This window comes from Bos grunniens, chromosome 2, assembly GCF_055505025.1.
Source record: "Bos grunniens cultivar Pamir isolate PY7600 chromosome 2, Bosgru_T2T1.0, whole genome shotgun sequence".
NCBI classification, from domain to species: Eukaryota; Metazoa; Chordata; class Mammalia; order Artiodactyla; family Bovidae; genus Bos; species Bos grunniens.
In genome coordinates, this window is record NC_141166.1 from 26,124,594 (window position 1) to 26,149,746 (window position 25,153).

General features: G+C 42.8%; 1 protein-coding gene across 6 annotated transcripts in view; it reads right to left on the bottom strand.

Annotated features, from left to right (window-relative positions):
- The window catches only part of SGPP2 (sphingosine-1-phosphate phosphatase 2), a 147,464-nt gene that overhangs the window by 50,298 nt on the left and 72,013 nt on the right, over positions 1-25,153 (bottom strand). For 2 of the 6 annotated variants that reach the window (XM_086366247.1, XM_086366236.1), the window contains exon 3: positions 5,547-5,755. The exons of the other annotated variants lie outside the window; for them this stretch is intronic. In XM_086366247.1, the coding sequence (XP_086222373.1) occupies positions 5,547-5,621 (75 nt within the window). In that variant the 5' untranslated portion in view covers positions 5,622-5,755. The remainder of the gene's footprint in view (positions 1-5,546; positions 5,756-25,153) is intronic. 6 annotated transcript variants of the gene reach the window in all.

The window sequence follows — 25,153 nt, forward strand, 5'->3', positions numbered from 1 at the left end:
CGCTTTTTCTCTTAGTGTGGTGGCCCTTCCTGCTTTTTACTGGGTTGGCCAGTAAGTTTGGGTTTTTTCACAAGATGTAACAGAAAACCCCAACAAATTTTTGGCCAAGCCAATACAATCCAAAATGACAACATTTCCGTGTCTAACACAGCTCTGATGAACAGAACTTTGGTCTTCAAGCCAGGATAAATAAAAACCTAGATAGTTTAGGAAACAGAAGAGTCTTTAAATAACAAGACCAGTAAAGCCCCACAGGATTTTAAAGAACAGCCACACGTTGATTTTTTTATGCTCTGGGATTACTCGCTGCCCACCCAAAGAATCCCCCTCCCCCAGCATCCACCTCCCACTCCCCATGGTGTGAGGGCTTCATTGTTATAATACAGCTGATTCCTCTGCAGGGTGGAAGGAACACAGAGAAGCTCTTTTCAAATTATACCTCCAACGCCCCTCAAAACCACACATTTTTAAACTCTAACATCTCTCTTCCCTCTGGCTTCACCCATAGTCCACATCACCACGGGGGAATCATAGTGCAAGCAATTAGCTAAGAGGCATGTAAGCTGTTCCAGGTGGTGCAGTGGTTAAAAAAAAAAAAAAAATTCGCCTACCAATGCAGAGATGCAAGAGACGCGGGTTTTTGATCTCTGGGTTGGGAAGATCCCCTGGAGGAGGGCATGGCAACCCACTCCAGTATTCTTACCTGGAGAATACCATGGACAGAGGAGCCTGGCAGGCTACAGTGCATAGGGTCTGAAAGAGTCGGACATCACTGAGCGCATACATACACACACACACACACACGCAAGATGCTACTCAGGTCTTACGGGGCAGAAACATTGTGAGTCACTAGGGTTTATGGTCCACCCATAGATTTATTTTTAAAAAGTCAGGAATTCATTTCCTCATCCTAGAGAACAATGAGAGGTAGCCCAAAGACCACAGCTTCTCTAATCATCCCATTTCTTAATCTGTCCAAATTAAGCTCAGTCCTCTTCTCCTCAGGTTGCTGCTGCTGCTGCTAAATCGCTTCAGTCGTGTCCGACTCTGTGCGACCCCAGAGACGGCAGCCCACCAGGCTCCCCCGTCCCTGGGATTCTCCAGGCAAGAACACTGGAGTGGGTTGCCATTTCCTTCTCCAATGCATGAAAGTGAAAAGTGAAAGTGAAGATGCTCAGTCGTGTCCGACTTGTAGCGACCCCATGGACTGCAGCCTACAGGCTCCTCCGTCCATGGGATTTTCCAGGCAAGAGTACTGGAGTGGGGTGCCATCGCCTTCTCCGTCTCCTCAGGTTACTAACACGATAAATTGGATAAAGAAAGACGAGACACCCAACCATCCCAGTCCTAGGTATGAAGAGGAAACCAGCCTATTAACAGCTAGTGTTGCCCACTACAGTCTGTCTATAAAAACTCTGTAATCCCTTTGTTCGGGGTTCAGTGCTTGGAGTGTTAACTCCTCTGGGCCTGCCGGCATAATATGCCTGACTTCTCCAGCTCTCCGAGTGTGGTGCTTGAGTACTGGTTTCTGCAACAGGTACATATTCAAGAACCCTGAAAATGCGTGTCCTCACCGAAATTTGTACATGAATATTAGAAGGCAATGGCACCCCACTCCAGTACTCTTGCCTGGAAAATCCCATGGACGGAGGAGCCTGGTAGGCTGCAGTCCATGGGGTCGCTAAGAGTCGGACACGACTGAGTGACTTCACTTTCACTTTTCACTTTCATGCATTGGAGAAGGAGATGGCAACCCACTCCAGTGTTCTTGCCTGGAGAATCCCAGGGACAGGGGAGTCTGGTGGGCTGCTGTCTATGGGGTCACACAGAGTCGGACATGACTGAAATGACTTAGCAGCAGCAGCATTCTTAGCATTATCCTTCACAATAGCCCCAAAATTAAAAGTTTAAACCGAATGTCCATCAACTGATGAATGGATTAAAAAAACAGGGTACATCTGTACAATGAAGTATTATTTGACCTTGAAAAACAATGAGGTACTGATACATGCTACAGCAAGGATGACCTTTGAAAACCATGTGCTAAATGAAAGAAGTCAGACTAAAATGACAAATATGGTATGATTCCATTTACATGAAATGTTCAGAATAGGCAAATCCATAGAGATTAGTGGTTATCTGATTAGTGGTTATCTGGGGGGTAGGGGCTGTTTGGCAGGTGGAATGGGGAGTGAGTGCTAGTGAATATATGGGGTTTGTTTTTAAGGAGATGAAAATATCGTGGAGGTTGATGGTGGTGATGGTTGTACAACTCTGTGAATATAGTAAAGCCATTGAATTATTTTCTTTAGAAAGGTTAATATTATGGTATGTGAACTGTATCACAATGAAAAACAGAGAAACTAGATATCAAGACGGATTCTGAAATACCTCTCCTGTGTGGCCCTGAAGACTTTCGTTTCAAAATGTTAGTGGCAATGCCTTCAAATACCGATTCAATGGAAGCAGCTACGGCTGCTACTGCTATTTTCTTCAAAAGTCCTGCCCAGCTCTGCCCCTAAACCCCAGTTCTACAGGGCAATGAGGCGGTGACTGCCCATGTCACAGGAAGCTGAAAGTCCTCCCTACTCAAACCCATGAGGATGGGATTCATTTTAAGAGTAATTTTAAGCTCTGGAGGCTTTTTAGATCAATAGTTTTACCAAAAAAAAAAAAAAGAGAAAGAGAGAGAGAGAGAGTGACTGCAGTAGCCTGCGCAGCTTTTGTTTTCTTGGTGTTCTTTTATCCCCCAGGAATACACATTGCTGCTCTGTGGTCTTCTATTTGGCTTCAGGGAGTGGATTAAAAGCAGTTCTTTGTTATGGTGATGGAGGAACATTCGAGAGACTACCGCTTACCATTCAGTGTAAAAAGTTGTTTTCCACTGGTGAATGTCCTCTCCTGTTTGTGGCCTTATTTTTATTTACTTTTTAAAATTCAAAGCCCTTCTATAGTGTGTGTCACGTGGGTTTCTGTGTCTGTAGGGGGTTGGGTGGGGTGGATGGGGTGATGGTGAATCACTGGGACACGCAATTACAACTTCAAACTAATAAAATTTCATTCCGCGCCTGAAGCACCGAAACAAAGAAATTACAGAGCGAACACCATAAATCACAGAAGGCGATCAGCAAACTGGTCTTGACAAAGCCCACATCCTATAAAAATTAAGATATAATAAAGAAAGCACAAATGGCAGGTAAGAAAAATAAAACAATTAAGTGACAACACTTTCCTGTTTTTTCTAACACTCCAATTTTTCAAGCTCAGATCTGCTTCTGAAATTTGTGAAGACAAACACTAAAGGTACAAAGATAAGTAATTAAGTCATGTATGTATGCATGTCTTTAAGAAAGTTACTTTAAAACAATTGAGGCTTCTTTTCCTTATTAAGGATGACTTGGGTTAAATAATAATTAGTATTCAGTTCAGTTCAGTTCAGTCGCTCAGTCATGTCCGACTCTCTGCAACCCCATGAATCAGAGCATGCCAGGCCTCCCTGTCCATCACCAACTCCCAGAGTTCACTCAGACTCGTGTCCATCGAGTCAGTGATGCCATCCAGCCATCTCATCCTCTGCTGTCCCTTTCTCCTCCTGCCCCCAATCCCTCCCAGCTTCAGAGTCTTTTCCAGTGAGTCAACTCTTCACATGAGGTGGCCAAATTACTGGAGTTTCAGCTTTCACATCATTCCTTCCAAAGAAATCCCAGGGCTCATCTCCTTCAGAATGGACTGGTTGGATCTCCTTGCAGTCCAAGGGACTCTCAAGAGTCTTCTCCAACACCACAGTTCAAAAGCATCAATTCTTCAGCACTCAGCTTTCTTCACAGTCCAACTCTCACATCCATACATGACTACTGGAAAAACCATAGCCTTGACTAGACGAACCTTTGTTGGCCAAGTAATGTCTCTGCTTTTGAATATGCTATCTAGGTTGGTCATAACTTTCCTTCCAAGGAGTAAGCGTCTTTTAATTTCATGGCTGTAGTCACCATCTGCAGTGATTTTGGAGCCCCAAAAAATAAAGTCAGACACTGTTTCCACTGTTTCCCCATCTATTTGCCATGAAGTGATGGGACCGGATGCCATGATCTTCGTTTTCTGAATGTTGAGCTTTAAGCCAACTTTTTCACTCTCCTCTTTCACTTTCATCAAGAGGCTTTTTAGTTCTTCACTTTCTGCCATAAGGGTTGTATCATCTGCATATCTCAGAGAAGGCAATGGCACCCCACTCCAGTACTCTTGCCTGGAAAATCCCATGGACGGAGGAGCCTGGTGGGCTGCAGTCCATGGGGTTGTTAAGAGTCAGACATGACTGAGTGACTTCACTTTCATTTTTCACTTCTATGCATTGGAGAAGGAAATAGCAACCCACTCCAGTGTTCTTGCCTGGAGAATCCCAGGGACAGGGGAGTCTGGTGGGCTGCCGTCTTTGAGGTCACACAGAATCGGACATGACTGAATCGACTTAGCAGCAGCAGCATCTGCATATCTGAGGTTATTGATATTTCTCCTGGCAATCTTGATTCCAGCTTGTGCTTCTTCCAGCCCTGCATTTCTCATGATGTATTCTGCATAGAAGTTAAATAAGCAGGGTGACAATATACAGCCTTGACGTACTCCTTTTCCTATTTGGAACCAGTCTGTTGTTCCATGTCCAGTTCTAACTGTTGCTTCCTGATCTGCATATAGGTTTCTCAAGAGGCAGGTCAGGTGGTCTGGTATTCACATCTCTTCAAAAATTTTCCACAGTTTATTGTGATCCACACAGTTAAAGGCTTTGGCATAGTCAATAAAGCAGAAATAGATTAGTACAGTGATTTTTAAAGTGTATTTTCACTGACATAATTTGTTTTAATATTCATATCATTCCTATTTTACAGATGAGGAAATTGTAAAACAGGAAATGCTTAAAGAAGGTGACTGACCCCCTAAAGATAATACAATGAGTAGAGAAGCTGAGTTTGAATTTTGCTGATTCAAAATCCTAAGGTCTTTTCATCCCACCCTCTTAAATCTGGCATGACAGTTATTACTGAAACCAGATACCTATTTTTTTAAAGAACCCAAATTCTATGATCCTAACCCATTAGATCCATGGAACACTCACTAGAGGCTGCCTGACTGCCCTGGGGGCTAAGAGTCTTAGACATCACATCTCATGAGACAGTTGCCAAATACTTATCCACACCACTCCAACAATGACCAGTCCAGCAGAAGTCTGGGACCAGTGTCCTTTACTCACCACTGGACAGATGTCACATCCCAAATGGCACCCATTGAGGGAATGGGTGTCTTCAGTCTTAGGAAATGTGGAGTGCACAAAAGCTAAAACACGCATAAGCCCATCTTCCTTCAGAGAGCCAACTAACCACAAAACCTGGAAACAATTCAATGTTCATGACAGGACACTGGTTAAATTACATAAATATTAAAAAAAACATTGTGAGATATACTGTTAAATGAAAACAGTGAAAGGCAGCAAGAGTATATTTTGATCCTATTTATAATTTAAAAAATGTATTTATAAGCAAATGCATGTAGCTTACAGGGCAAACTGTGGATGGCGGATCCACTGGGGTTAGAATTGCAGTCGGTGCTTTGTGCGTCATTTGAGTTTTCATGCAAAAACCAATAAGGCTTGCTTCCAATAAAAATGTACGTACTGCAGAGAAGACTCCTCATTATTAGACTCTTCCTTCACATTTCTAAGTATGTCAATTGTCAGTCCTACTGACCAGAGGGGGAAAAAAGCAAACTGCAAAATAATACAAAAAGATCAAAAACTTTACTTTATAGACCACTGAAAGCAAAAATGCAACAGACGTTAGCTGCATGCCATGCTCAACTTTCTCATCTGATTAAAACCACAAACTAAAAAAAAAAGAAAGAAAGAAAAAAATCCCACAAACTATTTTCATCTCCAAGCACGCTGCCACGCATCTCTGTGGGTAACCCAGCCAACCAGTCTAGGCAACAGCCACATACATACACAAAAAGGCATTTCAGTACAAATTTCAATTAAACAGAGTCTCAGATTTTTCAAGCTGAAGAGAAGTCTGTCTTCAGCCTTGACTGATGACTACTCATCTGAGATTCTTTCTGCTCTTGAGTGAGTGAGTCAAAGTCACTCAGTCGTATCCGACTCTTTGCGACCCCATGGAGTATAGAGTCCACGGAGTTCTCTGGGCCAGAAAACTGGAGTGGGTAGACTTTTCCTTCTCCAGGGGATCTTCCCAACCCAGGGATCAAACCCAGGTCTCCCGCATTGCAGGCAGATTCTTTACCAGCTAAGCCACAAGGGAAGCCCAAGAATACTGCTCTTACCTGCATCAAAAACAGTAAAACCTGCTAACAGGATTTCTTCACAAATTAGAACCCCTCCCCCAAATTCAGGAAAATCGCCCCAAAGAAATTCCCCCAAGCAATTTGAGCCAACAGCCCTACATCTAAACCCTTTGCCAATCTACTCCACCAACTAGCAGCATCCTTGGTCTTTATGAAGTAAGAACAGCCTAAAATACCAGCTTTGTAATACTTTCAAGATCAAGTCAACATAGTTTTTTGGGGTTTTTTTTGGGTGGCGGGGCCTACACTGCACCAGGCATGTGGGATCTTAGTTCCCCAGCCAAGGGTGTAACTGGGGCTGCTGCACAGGAAGTGCAGAGTCTTACCCACCGAACTGCTAGGGAAGTCCCCAAGTCAGCACGGTATTAACTGGAACATACCTCAACTGCCAATGGAACACTTTTTCTGTCCCTCCTACAAAGCTGGGTTTGGAGGTCTCCTCCATGCTCCCATTCACTCTGCCTGGCTCTATGAGGGTTTTTTTAAATGACAGTCACTCATAAACCATTTTCTAGATTCTGCTATATCCAGGGACCACTAATTTTATTATCACTTTAATGTTGGTCTTCAAACTGGCTCAGTCCTTTTCAGTGAAACACTCAAGAAAACATGATCTGATTGTTATATTTTACAGATACACACTAAAACCAAGATGTATATATTTAAAGGAAAAATGAAAAAAAAAAACTCATTTCATGAACTAGGCTCTTGGGGTGACAGGCTTCTGGAAGATTTGATTTGTTCTGGATCTGGAAGATTCGATTTGTTCTGGATTTGACTTGCTGTCTGGAGATGTGTGAGCTTCCCTGGTGGCTCAGTAGGTAAAGAATCTGCCTGCAATGCGGGAGACCTGGGTTCGATCCCTGGGTTGGGAAGATCCCCTGGAGTAGGAAATGGCAACCCAATCCCATATTCTTGCCTGGAGAATTCCACGGACAGAGGAGCCTGGTTGGCTACAACCCATGGGGTTGTAAAGAGTCAGACACAAGTGACTGACACTTTCACTTTTTCACTGGAGATGTATTGTCAAGTACAATAACATCAAGAAGTCAGTGAAGGACTCCCTTGCGGTCCAGTGGCTAAGAATTCTTCTGCCCATGCAGGAGACACAGGTTTCTTCCCTGGTCCAGAAAGATCTCACATGCAACTAAGCCCATGCTCTAATACTGAGCCTGCATGCTGCAACTACTGCAGTCCGAGCACCCTAAAGCCCGTGGTCCCCAACAAGAGAAGCCACTGCAGTGCGAAGCCCACATGCTGAAACTAGAGAAAACCACTCACAGCAACAAAGACCCAATACACCCAAATAAATAAATAATAAATTAAAACACAACAAAGAAAGGAAGTTAATGAAGCAAGAGTCCAGGGCCCCAGAAAAGCATCCTGGGCCACATGCAGGGTCAGCTGGTTGCCTCCGTGACAACTACTATCACACACTGGATGCTTGGGGTGGGTATCGTCCTCAACAACCACATCATCAAGCATTTTTTCTTATGACCATGAGTCAGACCAAAGCAACTAACTGTGTGTGGGGTTTTATGGTTCATGTGGACTCGAAGGAATCTGAATCCTGGTCTATCCTCCCTGGCAAAGGCATGAGACAGAGAGAGCCCCTCAGCCACTGCAGAATCCTTGCCCCAATTCTACCCCCAATATCCTGAGAATCTTCCATCCTTTCTGTACAGGTATCATCCAGGACTGGTGAAAAGCAGGGGACTTAAGAGTCTTCCTTTGTTGTACATTATGGGTACCAACAATAAAATCTACACTGTGCACAGGTGGGGCACAGATGAGGACATAAAACCCATGGGGACATAAAATGGACATCATAATCACTGACATTATGACACAATATAGTCACCAAAATCCCCCCAAAATTAAACAAGAAAAAACATTGTTGGTCTGTAATTTACACACTGATTTGCAATAGCTAGGGAGTAAGCCCTCTGCCATCTTCCAGAGGAAAAGCCCCTCAAAAGTTGGCCTCACATCTCTCTTGAAGGTGGACAGACTTGAGTATTGAAGGCAAGTGAACCAATACAAATCTGTGCTCCTAACACTTACAATGAAACCACAATTCACAACCAGCCTTCTCCTGTTTATATCATTTCAGTCCTATTATTTATATTATTTCAGTATGCTTATAGTACATTTGAAATATTTCATATATATTTAATAAAATGTATGATTCAGTATCATTTTACTACATAGCTTTTGCTATAATAGAAGGACCTCCTGACCGTCCCTCATGAATCAACTATGCTCATGATTCTCATCCTTTCTCTTGTCTATTTTTTCACTTTTTTTTTTTTAATGGGATATGTAGTCTGAACAGATATCTTTTTACCAGAGTCGTAAAATTTCAAAATTTCCATAGGTTGCCCCAAGGCAGAATGTCCCAGAGCAGGTGATGAGAGCAAAAGGATGCTATGAGCACTATCCCTTGAATGGGCACATTTTCTTCAACCAGAAATAAGTCAGTTATATATCATTTCATATCAAGCTTCAAAATAAGACAGGGCACTTCAACTCTTTACTCCCTTCTATCCATGTTTGTAAAAGCAACTCAACTCTAATTGAAGACGTCTCAAAAGACAGAACTTACACAGAGTAAATCCTTTGTCAGTAGTGGTACCATTTTTAATACTAACCATTTCTAATATTAGCTTCCACAATGAGCTATCATTCTCCCCAGCACTCCCATCTTTAACAACAGCAAGCTACAGCTTTTCCACACATGCGTTAATAATGAGCTGCTGGTCCCTTTAAATCTTCGCTTGCTTATACATACATCAGCTTGGGACCCATTTAGATGTTAAAAACCAACAGTGCTAACAGCAGCCTATGTATGATGCATGTTGTAAAGCAAATTTGAGCTATGCTTTGGCAGTAATTCAGGAAAGTAATATGCTCCACCTTCAAAGGACCCTTCCTGGGAAGTCGCTCTCTTATTTTCCTGCATAGATGTAAAAGATGATGAAAAGCTGGCTTAAAGCTCAACATTCAGAAAACGAAGATCATGGCATCCGGTCCCACCACTTCATGGGAAATAGATGGGGAAACAGTGAAAACAGTGTCAGACTTTATGTTTTTGGGCTCCAAAATCACTGCAGATGGTGACTGCAGCCATGAAATTAAAAGACGCTTACTCCTTGGAAGGAAAGTTATGACCAACCTAGATAGCATATTCAAAAGCAGAGACATTACTTTGACAACAAAGGTCTGTCTAGTCAAGGCTATGGTTTTTCCTGTGGTCATGTATGGATGGGAGAGTTGGACTGTGAAGAAGGCTGAGCGCCAAAGAATTGATGCTTTTGAACTGTGGTGTTGGAGAAGACTCTTGAGAGTCCCTTGGACTGCAAGGAGATCCAACCAGTCCATTCTGAAGGAGATCAGCCCTGGGATTTCTTTGAAAGGAATGATGCGAAAGCTGAAACTCCAGTACTTTGGCCACCTCATGGGAAGAGTTGACTCATTGGAAAAGACTCTGAAGCTGGGAGGGATTGGGGGCAGGAGGAGAAGGGGAAGACAGAGGATGAGATGGCTGGATGGCATCACTGACTCGATGGACATGAGTCTGAGTGAACTCTGGGAGTTGGTGATGGACAGGAGGCCTGGCATGCTGCAATTCATGGGGTCACAAAGAGTCGGACACAACTGAGCGACTGAACTGAACTGGTAGGTGAAATTTAAATAATAAATTTATAACCTGGAAATTAAATTTATAACCTGATAGTTTTCCCAAGACATTTTCATGTGCATATCCTGATTCTTGGTGATTTAAAAAAAAACAAAAAGCCTAATCGAGCAATTCTAGATCAATAACCCTGTTTCATCCATATTTTACAAATGTGCCCCCATTTTATCACCCATGTTCTATGAATGAACCTATTTGTGCCTCACCAAAGGGAAATTATGAGTGTGGCATAAAGAACAGCTGCCCAGACCTTTTCTAAAGCTTGGGTCATTCTAATGTTACCCAAGTAAACTTGTGTTTCCCCATAAAGACTGAGACAGCATTTGTCTTAAAAATGCTGGTCATAAAAACAAAACATTTTTTCTAAACCTACCCTTTCCACCTCCACCATCATTAAAAACCTAAAACCATGACAAAATAAAAATAGCTCTGTAGACTACACTATCTGGGTTTTTGTAATGTGTCTCATATTTTCTGGAAAAAAAATATTCTGTTGGAAAAAGCATGTTGTCATTCAGTCATAAAGTTGTGTCTGACTCTTTACGATCCCATGGACTGCAGTATGCCAGGCTCCCCTGCCCTTTACTATCTCCCAGTGATGCTACCTAACCATCTCATCCTCTGCTGACCCCTTCTTCTTTTGCCTTCAATCTTCCCCAGCATAGGTAACATTAAAATGAGATTCTAGCTTATTATACCCTGAAACACATCTTGCCCTAGAGAATGTCTAGGCTTGAATTACCCTGAGACAACAGAAAATGTGACCTCGCTGCACTCACTTGTCTTTCTATTGAAGCATCTGTGTACAAGAGTCTCTGGACCTGGTGTGAGGTTGGAGTACCCATCACGATGACCTGATGAACCATGAACCCAACATTAGGCTAATGGTCACTGACGTTCTGGATTTCCCTGGTGGTTCAGCGATAAAGAACCCGCTTGCCAATGTAGGAGACATGGGTTCGATTCCTGGGTTGGGAAGATCCCCAGGAAAAGGAAATGACAACCCATTCCAATATTCCTGCCTGGGAAATCCCATGGACAGAGGGGCCTGGCTGGCTACAGTCCATGGTATCTCAAAAGAGTCAGACACAACTTAGCAACTAAACAACAACAACATTGACATTCCACACCTAGTTTTTCAGGCTATCACAGGCTTTCCTTACATGTTCTGTCAGAGTTCACTTCACCTTTGTCTCCAGTTTACAATCTTGTAGAATTTAGGAAAGATTGGGGGGTGGGTCACTCAGAAGAAATTAAAAAGATTTATATCTGAAGGGATTTAAAGACTCCACAGAGTTAAGTCACACAACTGTATCCACCCAAGCTCTGAATGACCATCAACCACATCTCTGCGGCCTGCCTTCTTTGTGACCAGTCAGCTGCACTGCACAGAAAGGAATCTGAATTTGTGGTGCTGATACACAATGCTTGCTGTAGCCCTAAGGAAGTAAAACCATTTTTCATTGTGAAAGCAATGTCAGACCTACTGTTTGCCTGGCTTTGGTCCCCTTCACACCCCAAATTCTCCAGTCTAGCTGTTCTTTGTCTCTAAAGGCTGGTATTGCTGGCTGCATTTCCTTGTGCTAGAAACATCTGCACACATGTTGGGGGGAGGAGAAGCACCATTTCATGATGAGATGCTCTGTCATACAGCAGTCCATGAGCAAACGAAATTACCAGTTAAGAGGCTGGGGAGGAAATGGAGAGCTAAGGAAACGCATAAGAATAAAAACTCAATATGCAGGCTAACAAAATTACGGGAGCCATAATCACAGGATGTAGGAAAGAAAATTCACTTATGACCACGCAGATGATGTCCGCTTTCGGTGAAGGCGCCCTGGATATGCATCTACTCAACCCACCAGGGGAACAGCCAAGCGGACTCTCATATCTCTTTACACGACACCTATTTCCATTCTCAGGCTGACGTCACGAGCTGGGCTATCAACACTGGGCAAAGCCAATTTCCTACTCATTTTGAATGACTGTCAACATGATGACTGGGAAGAGGGAGTGGCTATCAACTCCATGTGCCAAAGTCGGCTGAGCCAAAGTCAAGAGACCTGGGACTACCCTGGTGGTCCAGGGACTACCCAATGCAGAGGTCCTGGGTTCGATCCCTGGTCAAAGAGCTACATCCTATATGCCTCAACTAAGAGTTTGCATCGTGCAGCTAGAAGATCTAGGTGCATGTAAATAAATATTTTTAAACAGAATTTATTTAAAAAAAAAAAAAAAAGAAGTGTTGGGCTTCCCTGGTGGTCCAGTGGTTAAGAATCTGCCTTGCAATGCAGGTGACAGAGGTTCAATCCCTGGTCTGGGAAGATCCCACATGCCACAAAGCCACTGAGCCTGTGTGCCACAGCTACTGAAGCTGGTGTGCCCTAGAGCTGTGCAGCACAAGAGAAGCCACCACAATGAGAAGCCCGTGCAACACCAGTAGAGAGGAGCCCCTCCTTGCTGAAACTAGAGAAAACCCGAGCGTAGCAACGAAGACCCAGCGCAGTCAAAAAAATAATAATAAATAAATAAATTAAAAATAATAACCTCTAGAGACCTGAATATACTATCTCTACAACACTCCAATCCACTAGATGTTCATCAGTGTCCCTGACATTCCTCATCGTCCTGCCCCCAGCTTCTCCTGGTTATCACTTCTCTTCCATCCAAATGGAAATCAGGGACATTCTGGTGAAAGTAAGGATCCACACTGTGATGGCAGCACGGCTCCCCTCCACACCCATCACTGCCATCAGAAGCCCCAGCTTCACATCTCACTTGGGAAAGTAACGGCCCTGGTCTGAGATTTAACCTTTCTCCTGGGAAATGTACAAACCCTGTGAATCGTCTCTTATTATGGCCCTAAAGTTCAGGTGAAGGCTCTCACATCTCACAGCTGAAACTGCTCAGTCAGAGTGCCTGAATGAACAGTTCTCTTGACCTTGAGATTTAATTCCACTAGCTGGTCACACCTTTCCGACAAGCAAGGTTCAGACGTACACCTAGTCAGGCCCAAGGTTACCACGCTCAGCTCTGGTCCAGGTCACCAGCAGCCTGGTTGCTCGGCCTCTCTGCCAAGAGGCTGCTGGTCTAGTAAGTCCTACGACAGGGCCTGCTTGGAATAAACTTACTGACATTAACTTGTAGAGCTCAAAAATGTAACTCACCATCTCCTGAAATGAAAAGTCTAAGAACTAAGATTACAGTGCCTTTGACATGTAGACATTTTCTAGCCCATCATCTGCAAAAATCAAGTTTTTCATTTGGCTGCAATAATGTCTTTCCTCCAAAAGACTGTCTTCCCCTCCTCTGTCCCTTTAAACACACCCCATCCATCCTCCATTCTCCCATCCCCCCCACGCCTCCCCCTCCTTTTGCTGCTTCCTCTTCATCCTTGGCAGGATGCCTTCATTACAAGGTTTCTCCCAGGCAGAGAAGAATGGGTTCTCCTCCCCTGGAGTTAGATGACTGTCCTCCTGTAGAGCCAGTCTTTGAGCAGGACTAGACAAGCATCCCAGAGAACTCCCTTCCTGACGCCTGTTCACTGCAGGGAGCGAAGGAAGGAGGCTGGATGGACACAGGAGAGGCGGAGGGGGAGAGAGCAGGGCACCATTGATTTACCAGCCGGTCAGTGAGTGATTAACTCTAGCTAGTAAAAGGGGCTGTTGATCACACAGTCAGTACCTCCCCAACAGGACTGTAACTGGGGCTATAACCTCCCTGTGACCCTTTGTAATGAGAGAAGCTCGACTTGAGAAGGCCAGCCTCAGCCTTCTAGGCTGACAGGCACATCCATGCTCTCCCCTTGGAGTCCTTTCCTCTGCAATTTCTACATTCCACCGTCAGGCTGGGGTCCTTAGGATGATGAGCAATGCCAGAATTTTTACAGAACTCTTTGATGAGGTGTCGGTGGTCAGTTTTCATTCCAATCCCAAAGAAAGACAATGCCAAAGAATATTCAAACTACCGTACAATTGCGGTCATTTCACATGTTAGCAAGGTAATACTCAAAAACCCTTCAAGTACATGAACAAAGAATTTCCAGATATACATGCTGAATTTTAAAAATGAAGAGGAACCAGAGATCAAGTTGCCAAAATTTGGGGGGTCATAGAGAAAGCAAGGGAATTCCAAAAGAAAAAAAAATCTGCTTCACTGACTATACCAAAGCCTTTGACTGTGTGGATCACGACAAACTGTGGGAAATTCTTAAAGAAATGGGAATACCAGACCACTTTACCTGTCTCCTGAGAAACCTGTATGCAGGTCAAGAAGGAACAGAACTGAATATGGAACAATAGACTAGTTCAAAATTGGGAAAGGAGTATGTCAAGGCTGTACATTGTCACCCTGATTTTTTAACTTATAGGCCGAGTATATTATGTGAAATGCTGGGCTGGATGAAGCTCAAGCTGGAATCAAGATTGATGGCAGAAATAAACAACCTCAGATATTCAGATGATACCACTCTAATATTAGAGAGTCAAGAGAATCTAAAGAGCCTCTTAATGAGAGTGAAAGAAGAGAGTGAAAAGCAAGCTTAAAACTCAACACTCAAAAAACAGAGATCATGGCATCCAGTCCCATCACTTCATGTCAAACAGATGGGGAGAAAGTGGAAACACTGACAGACTTTATTTTCTTGAGCTCCAAAATCACTGCGGACAGTGATTGCAGCCATGACATTTAAAGGCACTTGCGCCTTGAAAGAAAAGCTACAAACCTAGATGAGTATTAAAAAGTAGAGATATCACTTTGCTGACAAAGATCCGTATAGTCAAAGCTATGGTTTTTCCAGTACTCATGTATGGATGTGACAGTTGGACCATAAAGAAGGCTGAGCACTGAAGAATTGATGCTTTTAAACTGGGGTGCCGGAGAAGACTCTTGAGAGTCCCTTGGAAGCAAGGAGATCAAACTAGTCAATCCTAAAGGAAATCAACCCTGAATATTCATTGGAAAGACGGATGTAAAGCTGAAGTTCTAATACTTTGGCCACCTGATGCAAAGAGCTGACTCACTGGAAAAGACCCTGATGCTGGGAAAGATTGAGGGCAAGAGAAGGGGGTGGCAGAGGATGAGATGGTTAGATATCATCATTGACTCAATGGACATGAGTGTGAGCAAACTCTGGGAGATACTGAAAGACAGGGAAGCCTGGCATGCTGCAGTTCACGAGGTCACAGAGAGTAGGAAGCAACTTAGGGACTAAAGAACAGGATTTGAATCACAGGAAAAGTTTGGTTTTAAAGTTAGAAAAGACCACCTCAAAGGTGTCTTTCCACTTAAAACTCAGCTGTCTTTTTAGAAGGCTTGTTTACCATTTAGACTTGTTGGGAATATTGGTTTCCAAATGAATACAGAAATTAGTTACAAAGACTATTGATATATTTTGAACATTTTAGATTTGCCATAAACAATTCAATGTGAGTAAATTGTAAGTAAAATCAGCCCTGTGTCCAAAAGCCACCTCCATGGGAAGGTTTTTCCTGACCACTTGACCTAAGACAGCTGCCTGGCACCAGTCTGCATAACCTGCTTTTATTTTTCTTCGCAGAACTCTACTCTGCCTGCACTTAGACTATACATTTTGATTTATCAGCTCCATCCCCACCCCCAAGGGGATGCTTGGCCCAGAGTCTGGGACAGTACCTGGTTCTGACTCAGTTTTGGACCTGTGCCCTCTCCACCTGTCTCAGCCTGGAGCCCTCTCCCCTGGGCCCTCACCTGGCTGGCTCTTTCTCATACTTTAAGACTTAAGTGAAACTACTACCAAATGCTTCTTCTTGAACAGCATTTCTAAAGTAGGTTTCTATTCTCACCCTCATCATGCTGTAAGCAATAATTGTACAACCTTTAATTTCTGTTTTGACTTATTACTCTGTCTTGCCTACAAGTAAACTCCAGGAGAGTAGGATGGAGTTTGTCTTGTTCACTGCTTAATCCTTAGGACTTAGCAGAGTATTTCATAATTGATCTTGCTGGATGTTTTTCAAGTGAATAAATGAACAACTAAATAAATTTAAAAGTTGTTGCTCATCAATCACAAGGTGAGAAAGAAATCTGAGGCTTTTTTAAAAAGGCAAAGAAAATCTGGCTTCTGATTCAAAGAGCCCTTCGCATTTGAGAAACATAAAACAGAATTACGACTTGCATACAGAAAAGGCCTTGATATCTTGACTAAATTTGGGTCCTGATTGTCCATCAGGGCCCTGCAGAATGACTCAGGATGGGGAACAACTACTTTTAAAAAATTAATTTTGTTTCTATTTTTGGCTGTGCTGGGTCTTCATTGCTGTGCACAGGCTTCCTCTAGTTGCAGTGATCACGGATCATGCATTGTGGTAGCTTCGCTTGTTGCAGAGCAAGGGCTCTAAAGCAAGGGCTTAGTAGTTGTGGCATACAACTTCAGTTGCCTCGAAACATACGGGATCTTCCTAGACCAGGGATCGAACCCATGTCCCATGCATTGGCAGGTGGATTACCACCAGGGAAGTCCAACAATTTCATTTTAAAAACATCTCTAGGATGCTTCCTTAGTACTCTATAGATTTTTCTAATGTATCTTTAGTACCCTGAACTGTAATTACTTCTTTACATCTGTCCCCTCAAGAGGGACAGCTCTGAAATCCTCTTCATAGAATTATGAATCTTTACTTATTTTATTCAACAATTATGTATTGAGCTACTACTACATGCCAAGTTCAAGGAATAATAAAGAACCATCTAGCAGAGAATGACGTAGTGGTAAAGAATCCACCTGCTAATGCAGGAGACGCAGGTTCGATCCCTCAGTAGGGAAGATTCCCTGGAGGAGGAAATGGCAACCCACTGAAGTATCCTTGCCTGGAGAATCCCAAGGACAGAGGAGTCTGGCGGGCTACAGTCCATGGGGTCGCAGGATCAGACACAACTGAGCACGCAAGTGGACAATGCAGGTTCAAGGTTTTCTAGAGACAATGTGTGTGGTGAGACTTGAAGCTGGTGGCGGGGGCAACAGTAGAAGGAGGGATAGAGTCAAGTGTGGGTGTGTCTGCAGGGCAGGAACTGGGGTGGACATGGGAGTCATCAGCAGATAGTTCTGTGATTCCAGAGAAGAGAACAGATCAGGGAGAGTTAAAGGTAGAGATTTAGGCAGAAGTCCAATTATTTTAAGGTGCTTGGACATTAATATGTTCTAAACAGTGGACCATGGTCATAGTTGCACCGGAGATAGGTCACTCTATATAAGACCAGAGAGCTAAATGATGCACCACTGGGCTCCTGAGATAGGTCATTCTACATGCTAGCATCTGGTCCCATCACTTCATGCAAATTTGATGGGGAAACAAAGAGAAACAGTAATAGACTTCACTGCAGACAGGGACTGCAGCCATGAAATTAAAAGACGCTTGCTCCTTGGAAGAGAAGCAATGACAAACCTAGGCCGTGTGTTAAAAAGCAGGTGTTACTTTTCTGACAAAGGTCCATACAGTCAAAGCTATGGTTTTTCCAGTAGTCATGTATGGATGTGAGAGTTGGACCATAAAAAAGGCTGAGTGCCAAAGAACTGATGCTTTTGAACTGTGGTGTTGGAGAAGGCTCTTGAGAGTCCCTTGGACATCAAACCAGTCAATCCTAAAGGAAATCAATCCTGAATATTCATTGGAAGGACTGATGCTAAAGCTCCAATACTTTGCCCACCTGAAGTGAAGAACTGACTCACTGAAAAAGACCCTGATGCTGGGAAAGATTGAAGGCAGGAGGAGAAGGGGACAACAGAGGATAAGATGATTAGATGGCATCACCAACTCTATGGACATGAGTTTCAGCAAGCTCTGGGAGGTGGTAAAGGACAGGGAAGCCTGGCAAGCTATAGTCCCTGGGGTCACAAACAGTCAGACACAACTGAGTGACTGAACAACAACATGCTGTGGGGTGGATGGATTTGAAGGTCATTAGAATTGCTGTAAGGAGACTTATTAGATGGTTAACATGAGCAGGCAAAATAAAGATGATACAGGCTCGAAGTGAGGGAATATTTCCAGAATTGTTGGAAATGTAAAATTACAAGTGCCCAGTAGAGTCCCAAAATCTTTACTAAATGAATAAAAGGACACACTGGGGCTCCCTGGAGAATGAGACTCTGCTCAGTATCCCATCTGAGAAGTGAAGACCTCATGAACAGGAACTGTTTTAAGTTGACTGCCTTTACTTTGTAGCTTTTCTGTTTCATATCTTCCCCTGTGAAGGAAGATCATTTAAGTGTTCCAGCTTAAAAGTCCTGCTTTTGGTATCTACCAAGCTCAAGAAAAAAATAAGAGAAAAAAATGCCACTTCTATTGATAAACAACTTTGGACTTTACAGCTTGTAGCCAGCACTCTGGGAGAAAATTAAGAATCTTAGATAAAATTTTATAGGATGGGACTTCTCTGGTAGTCCAGTGGTTAAGACTCCAGGTTTCCACTGCAGGGAGCTAGAGTTTAATCCTCAGTTAGGGAATTAAGACCCTGCATGCCATGTGGTGTAGCCAAAAAACAAACAAACAAGCAAAAAATTATGTGACAACTTCTTTAATACTGTGTAAATCCTAGTGTATAATTTCTAAGTTATATACTAGAATATCAAGGGCTGAAAAAATATTGTATGCCTCCTTACTACAGACCTCATCATACAACTGGCTAAATTAAGGCCCTTGAATTAACTGGTACATAAAGTAGGACACATATTTGATAGAGTTAATCAATAGCCTAGATGTCCTAACAGAAGTAAAACTGACTTTCCATACATTACTTTAAAATGATATAGCATTCCTTAAAACCTATATTTTTTGTGGAGTATTTATTCCTTTGAAATAGTAACAGAACAAGGTGATCCACTACCTGGACACAGCTGAGAAGGAGATGCTGCTGCTGCTAAGTCGCTTCAGTCGTGTCTGACTCTTCGAACCCCCATGGACTGCAGCCTACCAGGCTCCTCCGTCCATGGGATTTTCCAGGCAAGAGAAGGAGATACCATACAGCAAATTCTCAATGTCTCTAGTTAATGCTGGGAAAGTCAATCCTGAAGTTTACATAAAGCAAATCCTCTGTCCATGGGATTCTCCAGGCAAGAATACTGGAGTTGGTAGCCATGCCCTTCTCCAGGGGATCTTCCTGGCCCAAGGATCGAACCTGGGTTTCCCAAATTGTAGGCAGATCCTCTACCATTTGAGTCACCAAGGAAGCCCCCATATAAAGCAAGAGACAATAGAAATGCTTTAATACTGAGGGGTGGAAGATAGTTACCTTGTAACTACTTTTGTAGTTACATTTGAATGTTATCTCTAGCGTAATTGTAGTTATCTCTAGCGTTTGTGATTTGGAGCCATAATAATAAAGTTAGGAAATCACTTTGTGTTTGAACAGCAATCTAGTCTCAAGTGTATGTGAAATACTAGCCTAAGCAAAATAACTGCTTTTTCTCATTTTCTTTAATGTTTATATGCTGCTTTGGTTAGAGGAAGAATTCAAATGCTTTCCTGAAAGCTGTTCAGCAATACCAAAGATTGTATGTTGCACAAGAGGGAGTAGACACTAAGCACATTTTGCCAAAATGATCTTGGAAAGTGAGAACTATAGGACAGCACGTAGAGGGACTTCAGGGCTGAATTCTCTTTCTATTGTCTTTATCAAATGAAAAATAAATCTGGATTTAGGCAAGGACAGCTTTTATTTGAAAGGACTGGAAGATCTCTCTGATCTAAGATCTGTGAGTGTTCAAAGACCAGGCAGAAAAGGGCTTTTCTTTCATCCAGAGGGATGATCAGTACTGGAAAGGTGTTCTCTGGGTGTGGGGAGATGGACAGGGCGGTAGATCAGAGCCTTGTTTATCCTGTGGTCAGCTTATCCTCAGGAAGGGGGCTGTGTACTGGCTGGTATGAGATAAATCAAAATCCAGGGTCCAGCCTTGGAGAAAAGCCCAACTCAAGTTTGATCAAGTCAAGGGAGCAGGTATTTTGACCAGATGGGCCAGTGGGGATGGAGTTAAAACCATTTATAAATCAAAGAATGGGAACTGGAGGTGTCATGACCAGCCTTGTCACAGGTAAATAAGGCGGGGGTGGGGCTGTGAGCCTTGTCTAAGTCATCTGGAGAAGGATGGTTCCTTGTAGTAAATCATTCCTAGAACACAAAAGGGTGAGTGGATTATCTTCATGGTTTCTGTTTCCAGGAGCATAGGGCTCAGGTAAAATTCAATAGGATCATCTTCTCTCTTTTATTTTTCAGCCAGCAGTGTATTTAGGGATTTATCTAATCAGGGTTTTATTTGCAGAAGAAAATGCAGATCAGTATTTTAAGATAAACTCTGGCAAACCCCTTTGTGCTCTCAGACCATCCGCATCTCTTAGGTTGAAGGTGTCACCTGCAAATTGGCACTTGCCATCGACTTCTTCACTGCAGCTGCTCACCTTCAACATCCCTGAAAGGAGTCCAGGGTGGAGATCAGGAAGGAGGCACTCTGTGCTCTGGGAAAACTGACAGGTCTTCAGATAGTTAGATATTTTTAGGAGAAGATTTTATGAGCCCAATTCTTGCATCTCCTTGAATCTAGAAAGGACTAAAATCCTTCATAGTGATATCTGCTCCTCGTGCCTAGAGATTAGCAAAAACTTGCAAAAACGATGAGTTTGATTGCACGTATTCTATCTTTACCAAAATCACATATAGACGACTTCCCCCACGCCTTTTTGGAGCAGTTTCTCAGAGCTATCTGAAATGCCATCTCCTAGACTACAATCCTTATTCTGTCCCAGATATAACTTAATTCACAACTCTCATATTGTAGGTTTTGTTTTGCTTTTTTTCCAGTCAACAAGAGCCAGGTGAGTAGGGGCTTCAGGAGCTTTCTGAGAAGCTGACAGTAACTGAAGCCAAGACTGCTAGACTGAGTGGAAAGGAGCAAACTTTCCTTTAAAATTAAAAGAACACCCCACCCCCACCCCCACACACACACAAGTTGTCCAGTCCTTACTAAATGTTTAAACGTCTTTAAATCCTTTCATTTCTAGCCTGTTGGGCTCTTTTCAAAGATTGTTCATTTTCTTCTTAAAGAACCTTTATATTAAGCTTGACACAGAACAATGAAGTAAGAAGAGGGCTGGAGTGAAAATGAGATCTGGGTGATATTAATATCTCATCCTCAGTTTCATCTTATGTAAATGTAGGCATTAATATCACAAAAATGCTGTTGGATTGAGATAAGAATATGCTTGGAAGGGCTCAGCCATCTGTGGAGTTGTATGCTTTTTTAAAACATTATTTTTAGAAACAATGACTGACTCTGGAACTTTTTTTTAACATGCTTCTGACATCACATTTTAGATACAGATATGCTACAGAACTTACTTCTGTAGAGTTTATGTCCAGCTATTCTTAGAGTGGAAAGGAGAGCTGGCATGAGACCACATACACTCTCACAGCACTTCATCATTTTAAGAGGCAAGCACATGTTCACATCATTTAACTTTTTTTACACTTGGGCTGTAGTGCACTTATGAAAACAAGCAGCACCCTGTGGGGCTTCTGGGTGCAGGAACCTTTCTGTTTACCCTCCAAGACCTTCCTTGAGTTCCAAAGAGCAGATTCAAACCATTGCTAACCAGGGAAGGGAGGGGATACAGAGACAGGAGAGGAGCGGCCAAGGAACATGAGTGCAGTCTTGGGGCACGGTCCTGCAGTCCAGTTCAGTCGCTCAGTCGTGTCCAATTCTCTGCGACCCCACGACTGCAGCACACCAGGCCTCCCTGTCCATCACCAACTCCCGGAGTTTACCCAAACTCATGTCCATTGAGTTGGTGATGCCATCCAACCACCTCATCCTCTGTCATCCCCTTCTCCTCCTGCCCTCAATCTTTTCCAGTATCACAGTCTTTGCTAATGAGTCAGCTCTTCACATCAGATGGCCAAAGTACTGGAGTTTCAGCTTCAACATCAGTCCTTCAAATGCACACCCAGGACTGATCTTCTTTAGGATGGACTGGTTGGATCTCCTTGCAGTCCAAGGGACTCTCAAGAGTCTTCTCCAACACCATAGTTCAAAAGCATCACTTCTTTGGCGCTCAGCTTTCTTTACAGTCCAACTCTCACATCCATACATGACTACTGGAAAAACCACAGCTTTGACTAGACAGACCTTTGCTGACAAAGTAATGTCTTTGCTTTTTAATATGCTGTCTAGGCTGGTCATAACTTTCATTCCAAGGAGTAAGCATCTTTTAATTTCATGGCTGCAATCACCATCTGCAGTGATTTTGGACCCTCCAAAAATAAAGTCAGCCACTATTTCCACTGTTTCCCCATCTATTTGCCATGAAGTGGTGGGACCGGATGCCATGGTCTTAGTTTTCTGAATGTTGAGCTTTAAGCCAACTTTTTCACTCTCCACTTTCATCAAGCGGCTTTTTAGTTCCTCTTCACTTTCTGCCATAAGGGTGGTGTCATCTGCATATCTGAGGTTATTGATATTTCTCCCGGCAATCTTGATTCCAGCTTGTGCTTCTTCCAGTCCAGCATTTCTTATGATGTACTCTGCATATAAGTTAAATAAACAGGGTGATAATATACAGCCTTGATGTACTCCTTTTCCTATTTGGAACCAGTCTGTTGTTCCATGTCCAGTTCTAACTGTTGCTTCCTGACCTGCATACAGGTTTCTCAAGAGGCAGGTCAAGTGGTCTGGTATTCCCATCTCTTTCAGAATTTTCCACAGTTTATTGTGATCTACACAGTCAAAGGCTCTGGCATAATCAATAAAGCAGAAATAGATGTTTTTCTGGAACTCTCTTGCTTTTTCCATGATCCAGCGGATGTTGGCAATTTGATCTCTGGTTCCTCTGCCTTTTCTAAAACCAGTTTGAACATCTGGAAGTTCATGGTTCACGTATTGCTGAAGCCTGGCTTGGAGAATTTTGAACATTACTTTGCTACCGTGTGAGATGAGTGCAATTGTGCAGTAGTTTGAACATTCTTTGGCATTGCCTTTCTTTGGGATTGGAATGAAAACTGACTTTTTCCAGTCTGTGGCCACTGCTGAGTTTTCCAAATTTGCCGGCATATTGAGTGCAGCACTTTCACAGCATCATCTTTTAGGATTTGAAATAGCTCAACTGGAATTCCATCATATCCACTAGCTTTGTTAGTAGTGATGCTTTCTAAGGCCCACTTGACTTCACATTCCAGGATGTCTGGCTCTAGGTGAGTGATCACACCATCGTGATTATCTGGGTCATGAAGATCTTTTTTGTACAGTTCTTCTGTGTATTCTTGCCATCTCTTCTTAATATCTTCTGCTTCTGTTAGGTCCATACCATTTCTGTCCTTTATCGAGCCCATCTTTGCATGAAATGTTCCCTTGGTATCTCTGATTTTCTTGAAGAGATCTCTAGTCTTTCCCATTCTATTATTTTCCTCTATTTCTTTGCACTGATCACTGAGGAAGGCTTTCTTATCTCTCCTTGCTTTTCTTTGGAACTCTGCATTCAGATGCTTATCTTTCCTTTTCTCCTTTGTTTTCACTTCTCTTCTTTTCACAGCTATTTGTAACACCTCCTCAGACTGCCATTTTGCTTTTTTGCATTTCTTTTTCTTGGGGATGGTCTTGTTCCCTGTCTCCTGTACAATGTCACAGACCTCTGTCCATAGTTTATCAGGCGCTCTGTCTATCAGATCTTGTCCCTTAAATCTATTTCTCACTTCCACTGTATAATCATACAGTGAAACCAGGGGCAGGGTCCTGGTTCCTCCTAAAGGGATACACGTAACAATACATTTGAGCCTATAAAACAAAAAATGCCAACAAATGAAGATATTAGCATTCTTCATTCTATGTTAAGGAAACCAGAAAAGCTCTTCAAGAGACCACCTGAGGCCAGATTAAAGCAACCTCAGAAACTCATTAGACTACCTAAAATCAGATTAAAGACCCTGCACACACCCTAATTCTTATCAGCAGTCCCGCCCTCAAAAAAATGCCTTATCCGGCCTGCTAACAGGAGATGTAAAGAAACGTGGGTTTGATCCCAGGGTTGGGAAGATCCCCTGGAGAAGGAAATGGCAACCCACTCCAGTATTCTTGCCTGGAGAATCCAATGGACAGAGGAGCCTGTTGACCTGTAGTCCATAGGGTCGCAAAGAATCGGACACAACTGAAGTGACTAAGCACGCATGCCCAGGTTTGATTTGGGTGTCCCTTCACTTTGGGTTTTCTAGGAGAATTTCCTTTAGAAAAACTGTTCTATTACCAAACAATTTCTAAACCAGGGCCGATCCTATACATAGCTTTTTATATCTTTATCTTAATGGTAACACACCGAAAAGGCTCTAGGTGGTTTTATGCCTCTTTTATAAATTTTCCTTAAAACATATACCTCATGAATACATATAAAGTTACACAAAATTAGCATCCATAAGAGAGCTAGATAACAGCTTAACACAGCCTTAAAACATCACTTTAGGCAGCTGAGATGTTTTAAATAAATACAAGCACCTGGCTTTCTGAAACTCAGGCTCTTGACAGAGTTATAGTGATTTTAATCCTTTTTGTGTTAAAGACACACCCTTTGGATTGCCCTGTAGGGGAAAAAAGTCTAGCATTCTTTGTAGATTAGCAGACTTTTTTTTTTTTTAAAGCATAAAACCCAGACTTATACACTTGAGAAACTTTCCTACAGTACAAATTCAGGTTTAAATTTCTGAATCCGGTCCCCAAAGGGCAAAAGCCTCAAAGAACACTCAGCTTGTGTAGAATGCTTACCCCAGTGAATGAGCCCCATTTCTTTTTTTTTTTTAATGAATTCTCAAGAAACGACACGGTTGTGGTCTTCATTGGCTAAAGAAAAGTGGGACCGTTCAAGCCATCCCCCTGTATCCATTCTTTCTAAATATTTTCCCCAATTATGTAGACAAATGCAGAAAATTGCTCAACCTTTATCTCAAACAGCCCAGGTTTAAGAAGTCCTGGTTGGGGATGTGGCTGGGCTGGGAGGGGCTCCTGTGGGGGCAGGGCAGCCCGCACACAGGTGTGCCATGCATCCTAGCCTTAGTGTTTAATCCAGTTTCATTTTCTCCTTTGACTGAACCTTCTGTTATGGC